Source organism: Phoca vitulina, unplaced genomic scaffold (genome assembly GCF_004348235.1).
Source record: "Phoca vitulina isolate PV1807 unplaced genomic scaffold, GSC_HSeal_1.0 scaffold21, whole genome shotgun sequence".
In the NCBI taxonomy this organism is placed as follows: domain Eukaryota; kingdom Metazoa; phylum Chordata; class Mammalia; order Carnivora; family Phocidae; genus Phoca; species Phoca vitulina.
In genome coordinates, this window is record NW_022589724.1 from 3,321,097 (window position 1) to 3,340,587 (window position 19,491).

Consider the following 19,491-nt stretch of genomic DNA (forward strand, 5'->3'; position numbering starts at 1 on the left):
TCATGTTCAGGAAAAAAATCTTGTGGTTTTAATCTGCCTTTTATTACTAGTGGGTTTAAATGTCTTTTCATATATATATATTATCTGTATTTTATGTTAAAAAGACAAGTCAGTTTCTCATTTTTCTGTTATGTCAACTTTTTCTTCTTGATTTATATTCTTTATATTAAGTATATTGTCTCTTATTCACACTGAAAATATTTTCCCTGATGTGGTTCTGCTTGTGATGGCTTTTCACACATTTTAAAATTTTGAGTCAGATTTATCAATTTTTCAGTGAGATTAAAAAAATTCCAAGGTGAGAAGCAGCATAATCTATGAAAAAGGCAGAGGACCTTCGAACAATTCAGTCCAGAATCTTACTGCCTGAGGTTGGGTCTCATCTATCATGATGTGATAGGAAGAGCACTGGACTGGGAGTCAGATCACTTTACCTCTCTGGGTCCCAACTTCCCCATCTGTGGAATGGGGAGAAGTATGAAAACTCCTTTGCAGGGCTGTAAAAAAACTGGAGAGAATGCTCGTAAAGAGCTTCGTCTAGGTCTTGCATATGGCAAATCCTCCCTCTGTATTAGTTGTTATTAGTGGGAGTGGGCAATATAGACTTTTAAAACCGTATTTTAAATTCAGTTGGTGTATGTAGGAAAGGGGTGGGGGGTGAGGAGCCTAGAAATTTAGCCATTTACCTCATCTCTAAGAATTGCACAGTTGGAGTCGGAACTTGGGTTCCAATTCGAGTCCTGTCCATTTCTTGGTATGCGACCTTGGACAAGTCACCTTCACCTCTCCGCGGCTCAATTTCTTCACCTAGAAAATAGATGTATAATTGACCACCTGCCCTTCTTTCCCAGCCCGGCTGCTGGGCGAAGGAAATGCTTCAAAACCACTTGCAAAGGGCGGCAAAAATGTCTGTCAGGGTAGTGCCTACGGAGCATCCCCGGCGCCCGCCAGCCCCCCGCGGCCCAGCCGAGGAGCACCCGCGACCCCCGCCCTCGGCGCTCCCGCCCCGCCGCAGGAACAATAGCTCCCCCGGAGGCGGCGCCGGCCGCGGGCGGGGGCGGAGCTGCCGACGCGGGCGCTGGGGGTGTGCGCGGGGCGGGGTCGCAGCCACCCCTCCCGCCCGCGGCTCTGTCACGCGCCCCTCACCGGGCGGGCCGGGGTCTTTGTGACGCGGTGGCGACGACCGCGGACACAAAGGGAAGGCGAGCGGCGAGTGAGGGGCTGGGCCTGCCCCCGCCCCGCGACCCTCGCCCGCCGCGCGCGCGCCCGTTCACGCCCCCAGCCTCGGTCTCCCCCCCCCCCACGCGGGCTCGCACCCTCGCGCGCACCCTCGCGCGCCCGCGACCGTCGCACGCGCCCAGACTCTCCGACTCCGTCCCGAGCGCGGCGGGCCGGGGCCTGGCGGGCGCTGCGGGTGGGACCGGGATGCTGAGGGGCTGCTCCCCGGCGCAGCGGCGCGGCTGCTAGGAGGCGCCGAGGCAGCGGCGGGGCTCCCGGCGCGCGGCTGGATGCCCCGGGCCTGCGGGTCCCTGCGCTTCCCGCCGTCCAGGGGCGCTAGTCATGGGTGCCGCGGCCGCTGAGGCGCCGCTTCGGCTGCCTGCCGCGCCCCCGCTCGCCTTCTGCTGCTACACGTCGGTGCTTCTGCTCTTCGCCTTCTCTCTGCCCGGGAGCCGCGCGTCCAACCAGCCCCCGGGTGGCGGCAGCGGCGGCGGCGGGGACTGTCCCGGTGGCAAAGGCAAGAGCATCAACTGCTCAGGTAGGAGCGGCCGGAGCCCGCCCCTGCGGCCCCTCCCTCCCTCCCTCCGCTGCCGCCGCCGCCGCCCTCCCCGTCCTGGTGGCGGCGCTGGGAAAGGCCCGGGCGCGGGGTTCCAGGAGAGCCGGGCCCGGCGGGGAACGAGGGCGGAGGGCAGGGCGCGAGCGTGCCTTGCGGGCTCGGGGCCCCGCGTTGGGCATGGGGAGTGGCCGTGCGTGCGACCATGTGTGTCGAGTGTCTGGGCGAGAGCGGCCCGGCGTGCGGTGAGGTGGTGGGGACGGGACCCGGGGAGGCGGGGGAAGCCGGCTGGGGGTCCTGCTGTGACCGTGGTTGTGCACGCGGGAGAGCGTGTTTGTGTTGTGAAAGCTCAGGGGAGGCAGGGATTGTGTGTGTGTGTGTGTGTGTGTGAGTGAGAGACGGTGAGGGGCTGGGGGGGGCGAGCCTGAGAGCCAAGGGAGTGACCATGTGCTGGGGAGGTTCTTAGGACACTGGGGTCTTGGAGTGATCCTGTGGGTAAAGGGAACGGGTGGCCCAGAGGACGTGGATTGACTATGCTAGAAGTGACCGTGTGTGTGTGTGTGTGTGTGTGTGTGTATGTATGTATGTATGTATGTCCTTTGGGTTCAGAGGTGGACTCTGGGGGCTTGGAGTGACCTGCGGGGTCTTGGATGTCAGTAGGGAAAAGTCTTGGGGCCCAGGAAATGACCCTGTGTATTTGTGCGTTCTGCATGGGGCTCGAGATATACCCTGGGGTATGCATTGAGGAAGAAGGATGGAAGTCCTGGAGTGAACCCCGTTTGTGTCCATTCAGAGGGAGGGAGTTAGGGTGTCATCCCGTGTAGTGTTTGGGTATAGAAAGAGGTAATTAGATCTCAGGAAGTGCCTCTGTGTAGCTAGGTGTGACCCTGGGTTTTTAAGGTGGTGTGGAAAGAGGGAACCAGGTCAAAGAGAATGATCCTGTGCGCGTGTTTGTATGCTTTGCGGGAGGGCCTGGAGACTGGCAGCCCCGGAGCAAGGGAGTGACCTCTCCCCTTCTACACCCCCCCCCCCCCCCCGCGCTTGGAAACAAAGAGCCTGCTGGGGCTCTAATGGAAGTGACTGGCGGTGAGGGTATCTGGGCAGTAAAGTTCCTTCTTCCTTTCAAAAGGGGTCCCAGAGGAGCCCTGGGGCAAGGAGAAGCTTCCAGGTCTGATTTAGGGGTGGGTGGGTCCTTCTGGCGCTGGCCTAGCAGATGGTAGTGATCATAAGCCACAGCCTTGCTAACTTGCCTTTTATCAATTCTTAATTCTCCACTTGTCTTCTCTAAACCTAGGGGGCGGAAGAAGAGGTATGGTGGGGGGTGGGAGGGGTGGAGGAGGAGGGGAAAGAGGATGGGCTTCAGGCCACCGGGGGATCCACTGGCCTGCCAGCCTGACAACCTTTGTACCTTTGGGCTATTGAAGGGACATTGTTTCTGGGGGAGTGAGGAGGGAGCAAGAGGGCCTCAGCACAGATGCTACCCTATGTGAAGAAAACCTTTGGCTTGCTCTTTAGATTTCAAGTTCTAAAATCTCTTAGTAATTTTCATAATGGTGTATTTTATGATAGGGGAGGGATTTTGAGCACTGTAAACAATGGCATGTCCATTAAAAGCTTTTCCATCCATGTAATAACTTTCACTTTATTTTTCTAATGTTAAGTGGGATATGGGATAATGCTTTAATAAATAATCATATTCATGGTTAAGAATAAAAACCATTTATATATTGGAGTACCTTTTTGTAGCAAATATTTGTTGTTATCAAACTTGTAAGTGATCACACCATGTCAAAATATTTTACTGGCTAATGTGCTGTGATTATTTGTTCTTGCTAAGCTAATTTGTCTTTAGCAAAATACAGTGTGTGTTGATGGATGTTTTTGTGTATGTTTTCTAATTCTTTAGTACAAAGTACAACTTCTAAGAAAGGACACAGAGGGCTGGAAACCCACATGGTGTAGGAAAAGAGGACTCATTTGGAGATCATGGCGCTTGCTAAGTAGCTGTGCTATTTGGAGCAAGTTAATTTTTCTGAATTTCCTCTTCCATTAAGAAAGGGACTTGGATTTGATAATATCTAGCCTTCTTTCAAGGACGTATTGATATACATGTCAATAAATTAGGCTTATCAAATAAAATGTTTTCTAATGCTAAGATTCATGTGAATAACTCTGGGTCTAAACCTAGAGTTTTGGGGTGCCTGGGTGGCTTAGTCAGTTAAACATCTATCTGCCTTTGGCTCAGGTCATGATCCCAGGGGTCCTGGGATTGAGCCCCGAATCAAACTCCCTGCTCAGTGGGGGAGTCCGCTTCTCCCTCTCCCTCTCTCCCTGCTCTAGCTCTCGCTCTCAAATAAATAAATAAAATCTTTAAAAAAAATAAAGCTAGAGTTTTAACTAAATCTCTATTTGTTAATATTTGTAGATTCTTGTTATAGCTGTTTCTAGGATGAAAATCCAGGAGTGATTCATATGGAAAAAGATAATTTTTTAAGAACTATAGTGTGTATCTATTAATGCATCTTGAGATTTTACATAGATTTTTTTTTGTAGTCGCTTTTATTACCCAGGTATTTCCCACATAAACTGAAGTTTATTACTTTATTCCTACATTTGAGTTTCAAAATCTAAATGCTGGCATTGACTTTCTGTTAATTTTTTAAAAAATTTTTTTAAAAATTCAATTTAATTAACGTATATTGTATTATTAGTTTCAAGGTAGAATTTAATGATTCATCAGTAACAAACAACACCCAGTGCTCATTACTTCAAATGCCCTCCTTAATGCACATCACCCAGTTACCCCATCCCCCACCCACCGCCCCTCCAGCAACTCTCAGTTTGTTTCCTATAGTTAAGTCCCTGTTAATTTTCATTTTTAATTTTGAATCATCATTTCAGCCTCCTCTGACCTTTCTGGAGTCTGACTCTGTCAGGCTTTGTGTGTTTTCGTCATTCACAGCATTGTGGCCCTTGCAAATCTAAAGAGCAGGTTTATGGCTTTATTAAATTAATAGAAGTTGTCTAGATCATGGAAAAGGATGCAACTGTGACATTTTACTAGAGACTTCCTGATGAATTGGTTGATGTTGATACATTAATCAACCAGATGTTCAACCAGCTATGCATCCTCCTTATAGAGTTTAACAGATTTTTGAACTTCTGCTGTTCAACATTTTCCCATTTTGTTCACTAGCCTATTATTTAAAGATTCTGTCAGATCATCTTGTTAGAATCGGTTATGTATATGTCTGTATCATTCTCCTTTTTTCCATTTTAGTAATCCTATCTAATAGCAAATGTTGTATAATCTGCCTTAATAAAGAGCCCAAGTGGCTTTTACTTTTATGGCAAGTTTACCCATAGATGTTTTCCTGGATTGGCATTTGTCCTTTTTTGAAAATTGAGCATGCATTCCTTCATTTCTGGTCTTCTGGCATCTTGTCAAGATAGCTTAGATAATCAGCAGTCAGATCTAAAAGTTTTTTCAGTATCATGGAGTGTGATTTGTTTAGATCAGAATGCAAATTCTTTTTTTTTCCCATTCATTCATTTTTCATTTTTATTCTCAAATTGGGCATAGCATTATACCTAATTATAAAGTTCAAGAAAAGAGGTTCCCTGCCCTTGGGTTGCTCACAGTCCTATGGGATTTATTTGTTTTATTTTATTTTTATTTAAATTCAATTAATTAACATATAATGTATTATTAGTTTCAGAGGTAGAGGTCCGTGATTCATCAGTCTTATATAATACCCAGTGCTCATTACATCACATGCCCTCCTTAATGTCCATCACCCAGTTACCCCATCCCCCCATCCCCCTCCCCTCCAGCAATCCTCAGTTTGTGTCCCATGATTAAGAGTCTTTTATGTTTGTCTTCCTCTCTGATTTTGTCGTTTTATTTTTTCCTCTCTTCCCCTATGATCCTGTTTTGTTTCTTAAATTCCACATATGAGTGAGATCATATGGTTTAATTGTCTTTCTCTGATTGACTACTCAGCCATCAAAAAAATGAAATCTTGCCATATGCAACTGCGTAGATGGAACTAGAGGGTATTGTACTAAGGGAAATAAGTCAATCAGAATGCAAATTCTTTTGAACTAGCTCTGTATTCTGTTACTATCCTTTCTTCATGCTACTTACCTCAGATGTTAGCTTCCTTTTATCAGAGTTCTACCCTTCAAGATCAAGCTCCTGATGAAGATTACCAAAGCAAAGAAGAAGCTGAATGGGTCTGTATTTGTTCTTATCATCTCTTGATATTATAACATCTTCCCATCTTCTTTCTTGTTCTAAACAAGCCTTTTTTTTATAGTCCTCATGCCTCAGCTCTCCAATCATTCTGGACTTTATAATTATTGCTTTGGTGTTTTATATCTTATTTGTACTTACTCTTTTAAAATCTAACTTTTTTTAAAAAAAAGATTTATTTATTTGACAGCGAGAGAGAGAGAGAGAGAGCGCGCGCGTGAGAGAGCGAGAGAGCGAGAGAGCGAGAGAGCGAGCGCACAAGCAGGGGGAACAGCAGAGGGAGAGGAGGGAGAGGGAGAAGCAGGCTCCCTGATGAGCAGGGAGCCTGATATGGGCCTCTATCCCAGGACCCTGGGATCATGACCTGAGCTGAAGGCAGACGGGCAACCATCTGAGCCACCCAGGTGCCCCTTAAAATCTAACTTATTAGAAAGTTCCCTGTTCATCCAAAGAGAAAAAAGTTTGGAAATACATGATTTATGTGAGGAAAGATGAACTTTGAACCTAAGGGACGAGGTGACCTTAAACATGGCATTTTTTTTTCTCATTTGTAACATGAAGATAATGACGATGCTTCTTTTTGACTCTAGGTTGTTTGAAAAGAACAGGTGAGGCTAAATATGTGAGCATTTCTATCTTAGGGAATGTGGTTAAAGAAGTGGAAAAACCTACTGAGAGACCAATAAGTGACATTTGGTGATAGATATAAGGTGGAGAATTTGAACAAGGTTTTTTTAATGTCGCAAGTTAGAAGTGGGTCCTCTGGCTTGTGATACGGTAGTAAGGATGGTACAGGTAGTATAAACTTCATATTAAGAGACATGCCTTCTTAGTGGCAATTCAGGAGTTGGGGGACTAAAAAGTGAATTTTTTTAAATCTGTGTGGAATTTCGATCAGGACTTCTAGATCCCTGGTATGTAATTTGTGGGTATTTATTTATGAACCTTGATTGAGTACCTGCTTTGGGTACTCCAATATGCTAGATGTTAAGGGAAATAAATGAGAGGCCATTCCTGCCTTTAGGGGCTTTATATTCTAACAGAAGTAGTTAGCCTCTTATAAATCCATATGAAGAAATCTCTAATACATCTGGGCTTTCTCTCAACACCCCCCCACCCCCCATAAGCATTTATTGAACACTGACAGCACTGGAATTTTTAAAAGGTGTACAATTAAATATAGTCACAAAGTTGTACATCCATCTTGACTATCTAATGACAGAACATTTTCATCACCCCAAAAAGAAACCCCATATCTATAAGCAGTCCCAGTCACTTCACGTTCCTGTCTCCCCACAACCCCTGGCAATTGCTAATCTACTTTCAGTCTCTGTGGATTTGCTTTTTTGGACATTGCATATAAATGGAATCAAACACCATGTGGCCTTTTGTGATTGGCTTCTTTCACTTAGTATAATGTTTTCAGGGTTCATCTATGTTGTAGCATGTGTCAGAACTTCAATGCTTTTTATGGTTGGTTGCATAATATTCCATTGTATGGATACATACCACATTTTGTTTATACATTCATCAGTTGATGGACATTTGGGTTGTTTCCACTTTTCATCTACGATGAATAATACTGCTAAGAACATTCATGTGGATATTTTTGTGTAGACATATGTTTTCTTTTTTTTTTCCTGGAAAGTCTTGACTTTATTTCACATGAGTGGGAAATCGATTAAAGGCTTTGGAAATTATATGTGAACCAGTTTCTATTAAAAACTATTAATCATATTTTCATCAATGATTTTATTTTTTTATTTTTTATTTTTTTAAAATTAACATATAATGTATTATTTGTTTTGGGGGTACAGGTCTGTGACTCATCAGTCTTACACAATTCACAGTGCTGGACATATGTTTTCAATTCTCTAGGGTGTGTACCTAGGAATAAAATTTTATTCTAGGAATAAAATTTCTGAGTTAAACTCCATGTTTAACATTTTGAGGAACTCTCAAACTTTTTTTTTTTTAAGATTTTATTTATTTATTTGACAGAGAGACACAGCGAGAGAGGGAACACAAGCAGGGGGAGTGGGAGAGGGAGAAGCAGACTCCCTGCTGAGCAGGGAGCCCGATGTGGGGCTCAATCCCAGGACCCTGGGATCATGACCTGACCCAAAGGCAGATGCTTAATGATTGAGCCACCCAGGCACCCCCCAAACTGTTTTCTAAAGCAGCTGTACCATTGTACATTTTCACCAGCAATGAGGGTTCCAATTTCCCCATATCCTGGCCAATACTTGTTATTGTCTTTTTGATTATAGTCATCCTTGTGGGTGTGAAGTTGTATATCAGTGTGGTTTTGATTTGCATTTCCCTAATGACTAGTGATCTTGAGCACATTTTTATGTACTTATTGGCTATTTACGTATCTTGTTTGGAGAAACGTCTATTCAGATCCTTTGCTGGGCTTGATGATAACATTTTGGATTAGACATTCCCTTAGTTAGTAAACCATACTAACCAATTCCTATAGCACACAGATGCTTAAGCTGGTAGGTTAGCTCTAGTTTGCTTGTGTTTCCTTTATTTCTCTGCTTACCAAGAAAAAAATCATTTGTGTTCTCAAACTTATTTATACCAGTGGCCCTTTGAGTATAAATTAATAAAAATTACTCAAATTGGTGCAATATTAATGCAAAAAGTTGTTTTTTTATGAAATGCTTTGGAAAGACTTGATAAAGATTAGAGGCTGAGAGAATTGCCTTTCAATGAATCTGAAACAGATTGGGGAAACCTTATAAATCTCTGGAAGGATTCTGCTCTTACAAAAGTTTCAAGTATTTTTAGGTCTCTCTTTTACTTTAAAGGAAAGGAAAATGGACATTGTAGATAATAGGTTATAGGTGTAGCTTATCCAAGAAAGGAGGGAACTGCATTTGGTGCTACATGAGGAAATGTATGTATATGTGTGAAGTTCAAAATGTGTATGTCTCATTTTTAAATGATTGCCTACTGACTCATTTTAAATGATTTCCTACCTGACTCCTGATTAATTGATCAGTGGTCACTCATACATGCTTGAAAAGAAAGTTTTCATTATCCAGGTGACCTAAGGAAGATACGAGTACAGTGTTGAGAGAGTGATTAATTCTGATTTGTAGGAATCAAAAAACAGTCCCTGAGTAAGTGGCACTCAGTTGGGCCTTACAGGCAGAGTAGAATGTTAGCTTCAAACACTAGGCACACTTTTTTTTGCCTGAGGACTTTGCTGTTGTTATTCCTTTTGCCTGGAACCTTCTTATCCCAGTTATTTATCCCCTCAGCTCCTTCAGGTCTTTAATGTCACTTTCAAAATAATGCCTTAAAATTTCAGCCTTTTCCACCTTCCATCCCCTCTGCCCCTCTTCCACCTTAATCTTTCTTAATGCTTTTTTCCTGTTCCAAAGCACCTTTTCCTATGTGACCTACTCTACATGTTGTTATCTGTCTCCTCTGCATAGCTCCGAGAGGGCAGGGAGTTTTGTTTGTTTTGCTCACCTCTCTATTGACTATGCCTAGAATAGTGTCTGGCACAAAATTAGGTGCCCCTTACATATTTATTTGTAGAATGAATAACTGAATGAACATAGAAACTGAGGAGAGCTGGGAAGGGTGGGTATTCTAGGCCGAGGGAATGGAGATAGAAAAAGCACAAAGGTGGGGCAGCAGAGGGAGTCTTTTGGGATATTAGGGTGTGGGGATTAAAGCAGGAGATGAGTCACAGTCACACGTTGCCATATTAGTGGAAGGCCTTGAAGGCTGCACAGAAGGTTTGGTACTTGCTCTGAAGACGAAGGGAAACTTAAAGGATTTGAGTGACATCATGGTTTTGGAAAGCAAAGTCTAGCATTGATGAAGGTGATCGGGAGAAGAAAAGAGACTGAGAGCACAGTGACAGAGAACGACAGTGGACGTGGGGAGAACTGAGAGCCATTGTTTGGACTGCACAGTGTTTTTAAAAATTGCATTGGTTACTAACCATTAAAAATTCGGAGGTTTCACTTAAAAGTCTGGATTATGGTCTTCCCTTCTAAACTGTGGAGGTATTGGCAACATTGGGCTCTTGTTTCTACATGGCAAAAGTCAGCCATAGCTGTCCGCTGGGGCGTGAGCACTTCGCTTTGCCAATCCCCGCCCAGCTAGGCTTTCATTGATCTCGTTCTCCCTTAGTTTCTGGATCTTGTGCTGTAGGAGGTGGTGTGAAGTGTGATGCTTTTAATTTGAGATGGAGAGCCTGTTTGGAGGAGAGTCAAATTGGTGTATATTTCTTTCCTCATTCCTGTTATTCACCATGACCAAATTGGATGCAAATCCTTATTTCTGCAGTGCCCAACCCTGAGCACCTCTCCTGCCAATGCTCCTTGCAACTTCTGTACTCCATTCTTTTCCTTCTCAACCCTTTCCTTGAATCCACCTTCTGCCTCTTCATATTTGAAAGCTACCCTGCTATTTCTGATTTTACCATTTTCCTTGAAATGTTCTCTAATGATATTTTTAGTATATCTATTTTTGCTGTATTAATTTTATATCTTAGTACTACCTTTCCCCCTCAACTTTCCCTTTTTTTTCCTCTTTCTACATTCTTTAGGTGGCAGCTGATCATTACGTGTCTTTTTCCTTACCATGAGAGGCATTTCAGATAAAATTCCTCTCATCATTGTTATAAAACATGTAAGTGTGGATATGTTACAGATACTTTGTTTTGTGGTTTTACATTATGATTTAAGAATGGGTCATAGAATTTGTAGATTTTGTATTAAAATTAGGTGTCTCTCTGCATCCCAGTAGAACAGATTTTGTGTAAGATCCTTGTAGTCCAGGAAAGAAAGTGTTACATCCTTGGCTTCTTAGTCCCCTGTTATATAAATATTAATTTTACTTAAAAATTTTTTTATTTTGACTTAATTTCAGACTTAGAGAAAAGTTCATTAACATACTCAGGTTTCCCAGTTGTTAAGATTTTACCACATTTGCCTTATCATAGTCTCTTTCTGTATCTCTCCCTATGTATCTGTCTGTCTAAATCTTTTCTCCTGAAACTGATTCTGCCAGGTTGGGTCCTACCAAAGGGAATAGTTTAATTTATGCTTTATATCAGTTCCATACTTTTTAATTCTTTTTTTTTTTTTTTTAAGATTTTATTTATTCGACAGAGAAAGACACAGCGAGAGAGGGAACACAAGCAGGGGGAGTGGGAGAGGGAGAAGCAGGCTTCCCACGGAGCAGGGAGCCCGATGTGGGGCTCCATGCTCCATGCGGGGCTTGATCCCAGGACGCTGGGATCATGACCTGAGCCGAAGGCAGATACTTAACACCTGAGCCACCCAGGCGCCCACTTTTTAATTCTTTGTTTTGTCATTTCCAATTAATGAAATAGTGAAGCCTCCAATTACAATGATAATAGGTTTATTTTGCATAGTTTTTCAGTTTTTCTTATATTTTTGTTATTCTATTTGGGACATATGCATTGAATTTTATTTATTTCATTTTTTTTCCTTGTGCTTTTATTTTTGTGTAGGGTGGATTTAAAGTGTCTCCTGTAGGGGCGCCTGGGTGGCTCAGTTGGCTAACTGTCTGACTTGATTTAGGCTCAGATCATGATCCTGGGGTCGTGGGATGGAATACCCCTGTGGGGCTCCACACTGAGCATGGAGCCCACTTCGGATTCCACCCCCTACCCCACCCCACCCCACTCGCATGTATGTGCCTTCTCTCTCTCTCTTTCTCTCAAAAAAACGAAAACAAAAGTATCTCCTGAAGTCATAATGATGTCCATCCTTTTTTGGATTTGTGTTTGTCTTGTAGTTTTTAAATGTTGGGATTTGTTTACCAATACAGATATAGACTATTTGTTTTTATAAGCATTCACCCACTTACATTAAATGAGGTAATTATGAAATTTGTGCTACCCTCCATCATCATCCTCATTTTTTAAAAAGTGTATAATCCAGTATTTTTTAGTAGTATGGACACAAGATTGTACACCCATCACCACAATCAGTTGTAGAACATTTTTGTCCTACTCCAAAGAAACTTCATACTCTTTAGCGTTCACTCCCCAAACCCCAGTCCCCCAGCTCTAGGCAGCCACTAATATACCTTTTGCTGTATATTTGCCTATTTTGGACATTTCCTATAAATGGAGTTATACAATATGTGGTCTTTTGTGATTGGCTTCTTTCATTTAGCGTATTTTCAAGGTTCATCCATGTTGTAGCATGTGTCCGTGTTTCATACCCATTTTATGTTTGAATAATATCAAATTACATGGATATATGTGCGTACTACATTTCGTTTATCCATTTATCAGGTGATGGACATTTGGGTTCTTTTCTTCTTTTTGGCTATTATGAATAATGCTTCTGTGAAAATTCATGTACAAATTTATGTGTGGACATATGTTTTCAGTTGTCTTATACCTAGGAGTAGAATTGCTGGGTCATATGGTAAACCCTACGTTTAACATTTTGAGGATCTGCCAAACTGTACTCCAAAGTGGCTGCACCATTTTACATTTTCACCAGCAATGTGTGAGGGTTCCAATTTCTCCACATCCTGGTCAACACTCATTACTGTCTTTTTATTATAACCATTTCATTTTTTTAAATCCCTCATTTCCCCTGTATATGTAGTTTCTTTAATGGAATTTAAATTCTTAGTTTCTTTTTTTTTTTTTTAAAGATTTTATTTATTTATTTGAGAGAGAGAGTGAGAGAGAGAAAGAGCACAAGAGGGGGGAGCGGGAGAGGGAGAAGCAGACTCCCTGCTGAGCAGGTAGCCTGATGCGGGACTCGATCCTGGGACTCCAGGATCATGACCTGAGCCGAAGGCAGTCGCTTAACCAACTGAGCCACCCAGGCGCCCAAATTCTTAGTTTCTTTTAAGGGAGATAATGTCAACCCATTTATCCCCTTCCTCCTTCTCCCCTCCCCCCCCTTTTTCATGGTTAGAAACATTGTTTTAACAGAACTATTTTCATTATTCCTACAATTAGTTCCATTATTAGCTTCTCTCATGGGATAAATGAGGCATTTAGGAGTTGGCATACATTCTCTTCTCATGCACTTTGAAATTCTGTTTAAATCTTAAAATTCCCTCAGTATTTGCTTTCAGTTTATTAGATGCTTTACTATTAATCCTTTGTTACTATTTGAATCAATTTCTTTTTTACAGGTGTCATGTATTTTTCATGGCTCAGTTGTCTCATCATTTTTTGAAAAGTCATTTCAGGTTCTGAAGTTCTTAACACATTCTTCTGCCTTCAGAAACTTTGGCAGGTATTATGTTTTCAGGTACAGTTCCATTTCTCTTATTTTTGTGCAGACATTCTGAGTTTTTCTCTTCCATGGTTAAAAAGAAAAAAGAAAAACCCACACTTTTTTTTTGTTATTGTTATAAAGGCAGTATTTTTTTGATGTAAAGAACTTGAGGAATATGGGGCACTTGGGTGGCTTAGTCGTTAAGCGTCTGCCTTCGGCTCAGGTCATGATCCCGGGGTCCTGGGATCGAGCCTCGCATCGGGCTCCCTGCTCCGCGGGAAGCCCTCTCCCACTCACCCTGCTTGTGTTTCCTCTCTCGCTGTCTCTCTCTTTGTCAAATAAATAAATAAAATCTTTTAATAAAAAAAAAGAACTTGAGGAATATGGAAAAATACAAAGAAGAAATCTGTGATGATTGCCATTCTCCCCAGTAATATCTTAATGTTTATGCTGAAATTGCTTCATTTTATCCCACAAAAATTTTGGACTTTTTTCTTTTTTAAAATATTTTATTTATTTTTGTGAGAGAGAGAGCTCATGAGCGGGGGGGGTGGGTAGTGGTAGAGGGAGAAGCAGACTCCCCGCTGAGCAGGGAGCCCTGGGATCATGACCCAACCTGAGGGCAGATGCCCAACCAACTGAGCCACCCACCCACCCCTCTTTTGGGATTTTTAAGTTTATTTTGCCTTGTTAGCTTTAATACTGTTTTGCAAGTGAATCTAAACCGCTGATATTTCTGTATCAGTTCTGTTGTTTATGGCCTAAATGATACATTTAGGTTCCTCATTGTTCACAAGTCATTTTAGCCCATGTTTAGTGTCCTGTGTTCATTTTTTTCATACTTTTCTTTTTCTTTAAAGTGGTTTAAGGTATTTTTTTTTTTTTAGGTGGTGCTGTGTGTTTACCTTTATTGGTCCCTTCTTTAAGTTCAGATCATAAGTATTTCCTAATTATTGCTTAATTAGACCTAGGGATTTTTTTTTTTTTTAAGATTTTATTTATTTATTTGACAGAGACACAGAGAGAGAGGGAACACAAGCAGGGGGAGTGGGAGAGGGAGAAGCAGGCCTCCGTCGGAGCAGGGAGCCCGATGCGGGGCTCGATCCTAGGACCCTGGGATCATGACCGGAGCCAAAGGCAGACGCTTAATGACTGAGCCACCCAGGCGCCCGGGATGATTTTTTAATTTTTTTTATTTTTTATTCTTCACTATTTTACAGCTGTTTCCTGGGGTTGTGATTGTGTCTTTTTAAAGTTTTGGTTTTGGGAGCACCTGGGTGGCTCAGTCAATTAAGTATCTAACTTTGGCTCAGGTCATTATCCCAGGGTCCTGGGATTGAGCCCCATGTGGGGCTCTCTGTTCAGGGGGGAGTCTGCTTGTCTCTCACTGTCTCCCCCCTCCCACTTGTGCTCTCTCTGTCTCTCTCTCTCAAATAAATAAATAAAATCTTTAAAAAAAAAAAAAGGCAATGTTTTGGTTTTGGTTGTTTCACCTAAAGAGGAAAAGTATCCTGTATAGTTTCCATTGCTCTTTTGTAAAGATCTCATTTACTCCTTGAAAACCTATGAGAGATTATTATACCCATTTTTACTCCAGGGAACTGGGGAGAGACTTAGTAGTGCTTGCCCAGTACCATAGAGTTATTTAATCAAATAATTGGAACTGCAAGTCTGAAACTCTTCCTAATGCAGCAGAATTTTGTGAAGTCCTTTTTTTTTTTTTTTAAGATTTTATTTATTTGAGAGAGCGCGTGCGAGAGAGTGAGAGTGAGAGAGAGAGCACAAGCAGGGTGAGGGGCAGAGGGAGAAGCGGGCTCTCTGCTGAGCAGGCAGCCCGATGCAGGGCTCAATCCTGGGACTCCGGGATCATGACCCGAGCCGAAGGCAGACGCTTAACGACTGAGCCACCCAGGCACCCTTTAAATGCTCTTTTAAAATGATGTCAGGTTCTCCAGTGCCAACTTGTAGCTTGTTTTGTAGATTTTTGTCTTTGTGGGTGACTTTCCTGGATTCTGGCTACTGCCTATTCACTTAGTGTTGCAGACCCTAAGGAATAGTGGTTAAAAATTGAGCCAAAAGGCGATATTGTGTTTAGATTTACTTATTTATATTTAAAAAATTTTGATGGAGGAAATGTGCTAATTGTACTTGTAAAAATCTTAAAATACGTATGTAAACACGTGTATGTTGTAAAACATAAGTTGGATTGTAGCCCTGTATAGTTTTATAACCTGCTTTTCTTCACTTCATAGTGGATCTTTGTCTTTCCATATCAGTATATGCGTTTCTACTATATACTTTAATGGCTGCATAGTATTTCATCAATAATTTATTTAATTCCCAACAGATGGATACTTAGGCCATTTTCTACTTTGCTGTTATAAAAAATGGTCCTGTTAACAATCATGTATGCATACATGTTTTTTCCTTCTGTCCTTATTATAATTTCCTAGAAATAGAATTATTGGGTTAAAGGATAAAGGTTTATAAAACTTCGTTATATACTGCCACATTATTCTGTGAGAGGTTCTGCCAATTTACACTCTCATGGTTGGTTTGAGTGCTCATTTTCCATACCTTCTCCAGTGCTGGTGTAATAATCATAAAAAAAGCTAACAGTATGGCACTTACGATGTGTCATGCAGTGCTCTGAGTGCTTTCCATATCTTTATTCTCTGCCAACATTATGAGATAGGTACTTTTATTGTCTCCATTTTACAGATGAGGAAATAGAGGTAGAGAGTGGTAAATTACTAAGGTCACAGAGCTGATAAGTACAGAGCCAGGGTACTGGTCTAGGCAGTGTTGTCCTAGGGCCTGCCTCTTAGACGTCAGATGATAAGGCCTGTTCATTTTTCTTTGTTTCGTTTTTTTCAAAATTTAATAGGGTTTTATCTGATTTTAAAATTATTTTTGCTTTTTATTGAGACATAATTCACATAATGTAAAGTTTACCATTTTAAAGTGTATAGTTCAGTGGTTTTTAATAATATTCAATATGTTGTATAACTATCACTGCTGTCTACTATATAATTATAGAACATTTCCATCACTCCAAAAAGAATTTCCATACCTATTAACAGTCAACCCCCATACTTCTCTGCTCCCATGCTCTGACAACCATTGAGAGACTGCGTCTTAATGGATTTACTTATTCTGGACATTTCATGTAAATGGAAAAATACAATATGTGGCCTTTTGTGCCTGGCTTCGTTCACCTAACATAATTTTTTTCAAGATTCTTACATGCTGTAGCACATATTTGTTTTATCTGATTTAAAAAATAAGACAAGTTCATTATAAAACTCAGACAATTCAGAAAAATATAGAATAAAGAAGAAAGTTCAAATTCCACCAAGAGATAACTGTGGTTCATATTTTCATGTATATACTTTTCAGATTTTTGCATATAGGCATTAAAAAGTAGTTTGTGTCATACATTTAAAAAAATCTGCCTTTTAAAAAACTTAATGTGTTATGTCAGGAAATATGGAGATTCTTCATCAGTCTTTTTAATAACTGCAATGTAACAGTTTATGGATCTGCAAGAGGGAAAATACAGGTTTGCCAAGACAGTCAGAAAAAGAAGTAGGAGAGAGTATTGCAGTTTGGAATCTATGATTAGGACTAGATAGGACTGGGAAGACCCTGAGTGCCTTTACTATCCAGCTCGGGATCTGGGTCTTGCTTTCTTTCTGATCCTGCAGTAGACCATCCTCCCCATCACCTTGCCTGAAGCAGAGGCATTTAGGATGGAGGCAGCAGGGAATGATTGTAGGTGTTGGGTGGAGGATTGACACTTTCAAAGTGGTACTTAACAGAGGGTAGCTTGGCAGTAGTATGTAGCATGGGGTGAAAAATACCAGAGTCAGATAATTGTGTGGCATATGTGAAATTTTTTTGTTAAATATAGCTTAGAGAGTTTTAGTCATCTCTGCCATTAATGCTTTTTAATATTAATGTAAACTACTTTTGGTTTTATATCATGAAATACTGAGTACAGTTTATTTTCCCTCTCATATCTTTATGGTAGAGGATAACTAATATAATATGGTTCATGAACAAGTTGAAGAGAATTTAATTTCTAATTCTTCTCATTGCTTAGACTCAAGTCAATATTTACTAAATCTGTTTGATTTTTACCCTGAAATGTATTTTCAGTGATTTGTGTCATTAGAAGTGTCCCTTAGATTGATCTGGAGAAAGAAAGTAAATTTTTGTTGTATACCTACTTTTTCTGGGAACTGTTGCTTTTTAGTACATATCTAATCATTACAATATCTAGGGAAGGTAAGGTGTAATTCTAAAAGGTGAAGAACTAGCATGTGAACCTGCCCTTGTCCACCCTCAAACTAATAATGCTTTGTTCATTATATAGCAAACTGTCTTTGGGATTGTGTTTGAAATCACATTTTTTTCCCTGTTAAAGATAACCAGTATAGAAACTTGAAAAGAGGAAAAAATCATCATCCATTGTTCAACTGGTGTAAACACAGTCCCTTTACCATTTTGGTTTTTTTCTGGCTGGGTTTTCCTATATGTGTTTTTTATACATAATCTTAGTGCATGTGTATAGTTTTGTTTTCTGCTTTTTCACTTGACAATAATAAGCATATTTCTATATCACCCCATATTATATACAACCTTTTAAATAGCTCTACCGTATTCCTTGGCTGTACCACACCATTTTCTGGTGTGGGATATATATATTTTTTAATTATTTATTGTTATGTTAATCCCCATACATTACATCATTAGTTTTAGATATAGTGTTCCATGATTCATTGTTTGTGCATAACACCCAGTGCTCCATGCAGAACGTGCCCTCCTCAATACCCATCACCAGGCTAACCCATCCTCCCACCCCCCTCCCCTCTAGAACCCTCAGTTTGTTTTACAGAGTCCATCATCTCTCATGGTTCTTCTCCCCCTCCGATTTCCCCCCCTTCATTCTTCCCCTCCTGCTATATTCTTCTTCTTCTTTTTTTCTTTCTTAACATATATTGCATTATTTGTTTCAGAGGTACAGATCTGAGATTCAACAGTCTTGCACAATTCACAGTGCTTACCAGAGCACATACCCTCCCCAGTGTCCATCACCCAGTCACCCCATCCCTCCCACCCCACCCCCCACTCCAGCAACCCTCATTTTGTTTCCTGAGATTAAGAATTCCTCATATCAGTGAGGTCATATGATACATGTCTTTCTCTGTTTGACTTATTTCGCTCAGCATAATACCCTCCAGTTCCATCCACATCGTTGCAAATGGCAAGATCTCATTCCTTTTGATGGCTGCATAATATTCCATTGTATATATATACCACCTCTTCTTTATCCATTCATCTGTTGATGGACATCTTGGCTCTTTCCACAGTTTGGCTATTGTGGACATTGCTGCTATAAACATCGGGGTGCACGTACCCTTTCGGATCCCTACTTTTGTATCTTTGGGGTAAATACCCAGTAGTGCAATTGCTGGATCATATGGTAGCTCTATTTTCAACTTTTTGAGGAACCTCCACACTGTTTTCCAGAGTGGCTGCACCAGCTTGCATTCCCACCAACAGTGTAGGAGGGTTCCCCTTTCTCTGCATCCCCGCCAACATCTGTCATTTCCTGACTTGTTAATTTTAGCCATTCTGACTGGTGTGAGGTGGTATCTCATTGAGGTTTTGATTTGGATTTCCCTGATGCCGAGCGATATTGAACACTTTTTCATGTGTCTGTTGGCCATTTGGATGTCTTCTTTGGAAAAATGTCTCTTCATGTCTTCTGCCCATTTCTTGATTGGATTCTTTGTTCTTTTGGTGTTGAGTTTGATGAGTTCTTTATAGATTTTGGATACTAGCCCTTTATCTGATATGTCATTTGCAAATATCTTCTCCCATTCTGTCAGTTGTCTTTTGGTTTTGTTGACTGTTTCCTTTGCTTTGCAAAAGCTTTTTATCTTGATGAAGTCCCAATAGTTCATTTTTGCCCTTGCTTCCCTTGCCTTTGGTGATGTTTCTAGGAAGAAGTTGCTGCAGCTGAGGTCGAAGAGGTTGCTGCCTGTGTTCTCCTTTAGGATTTTGATGGACTCCTGTCTCACATTGAGGTCTTTCAACCATTTGGAGTCTATTTTTGTGTGTGGTGTAAGGAAATGGTCCAGTTTCATTCTTCTGCATGTGGCTGTCCAATTTTCTGAACAGCATTTGTTGAAGAGACTGTCTTTTTTCCA

At 41.4% G+C, this 19,491-nt stretch overlaps 1 protein-coding gene across 5 annotated transcripts in view; it reads left to right on the forward strand.

The window, feature by feature from the left end:
- The first annotated feature begins 1,356 nt into the window (after positions 1 to 1,356).
- Positions 1,357 to 19,491, forward strand: part of TMEFF1 (transmembrane protein with EGF like and two follistatin like domains 1) — an 87,663-nt gene continuing 69,528 nt past the window's right edge. Inside the window, exon 1 of one of the 5 annotated variants that reach the window (XM_032419059.1) lies at positions 1,357 to 1,756. In XM_032419059.1, coding sequence (XP_032274950.1) covers positions 1,561 to 1,756 — 196 coding nt within the window. In that variant the 5' untranslated portion in view covers positions 1,357 to 1,560. Of the gene's footprint in view, positions 1,757 to 1,852; positions 2,017 to 5,796; positions 6,008 to 13,140; positions 13,307 to 19,491 lie in introns of those variants that run through there. The other 4 variants (XM_032419058.1, XM_032419060.1, XM_032419062.1 and 1 more) reach the window with 4 other exon arrangements.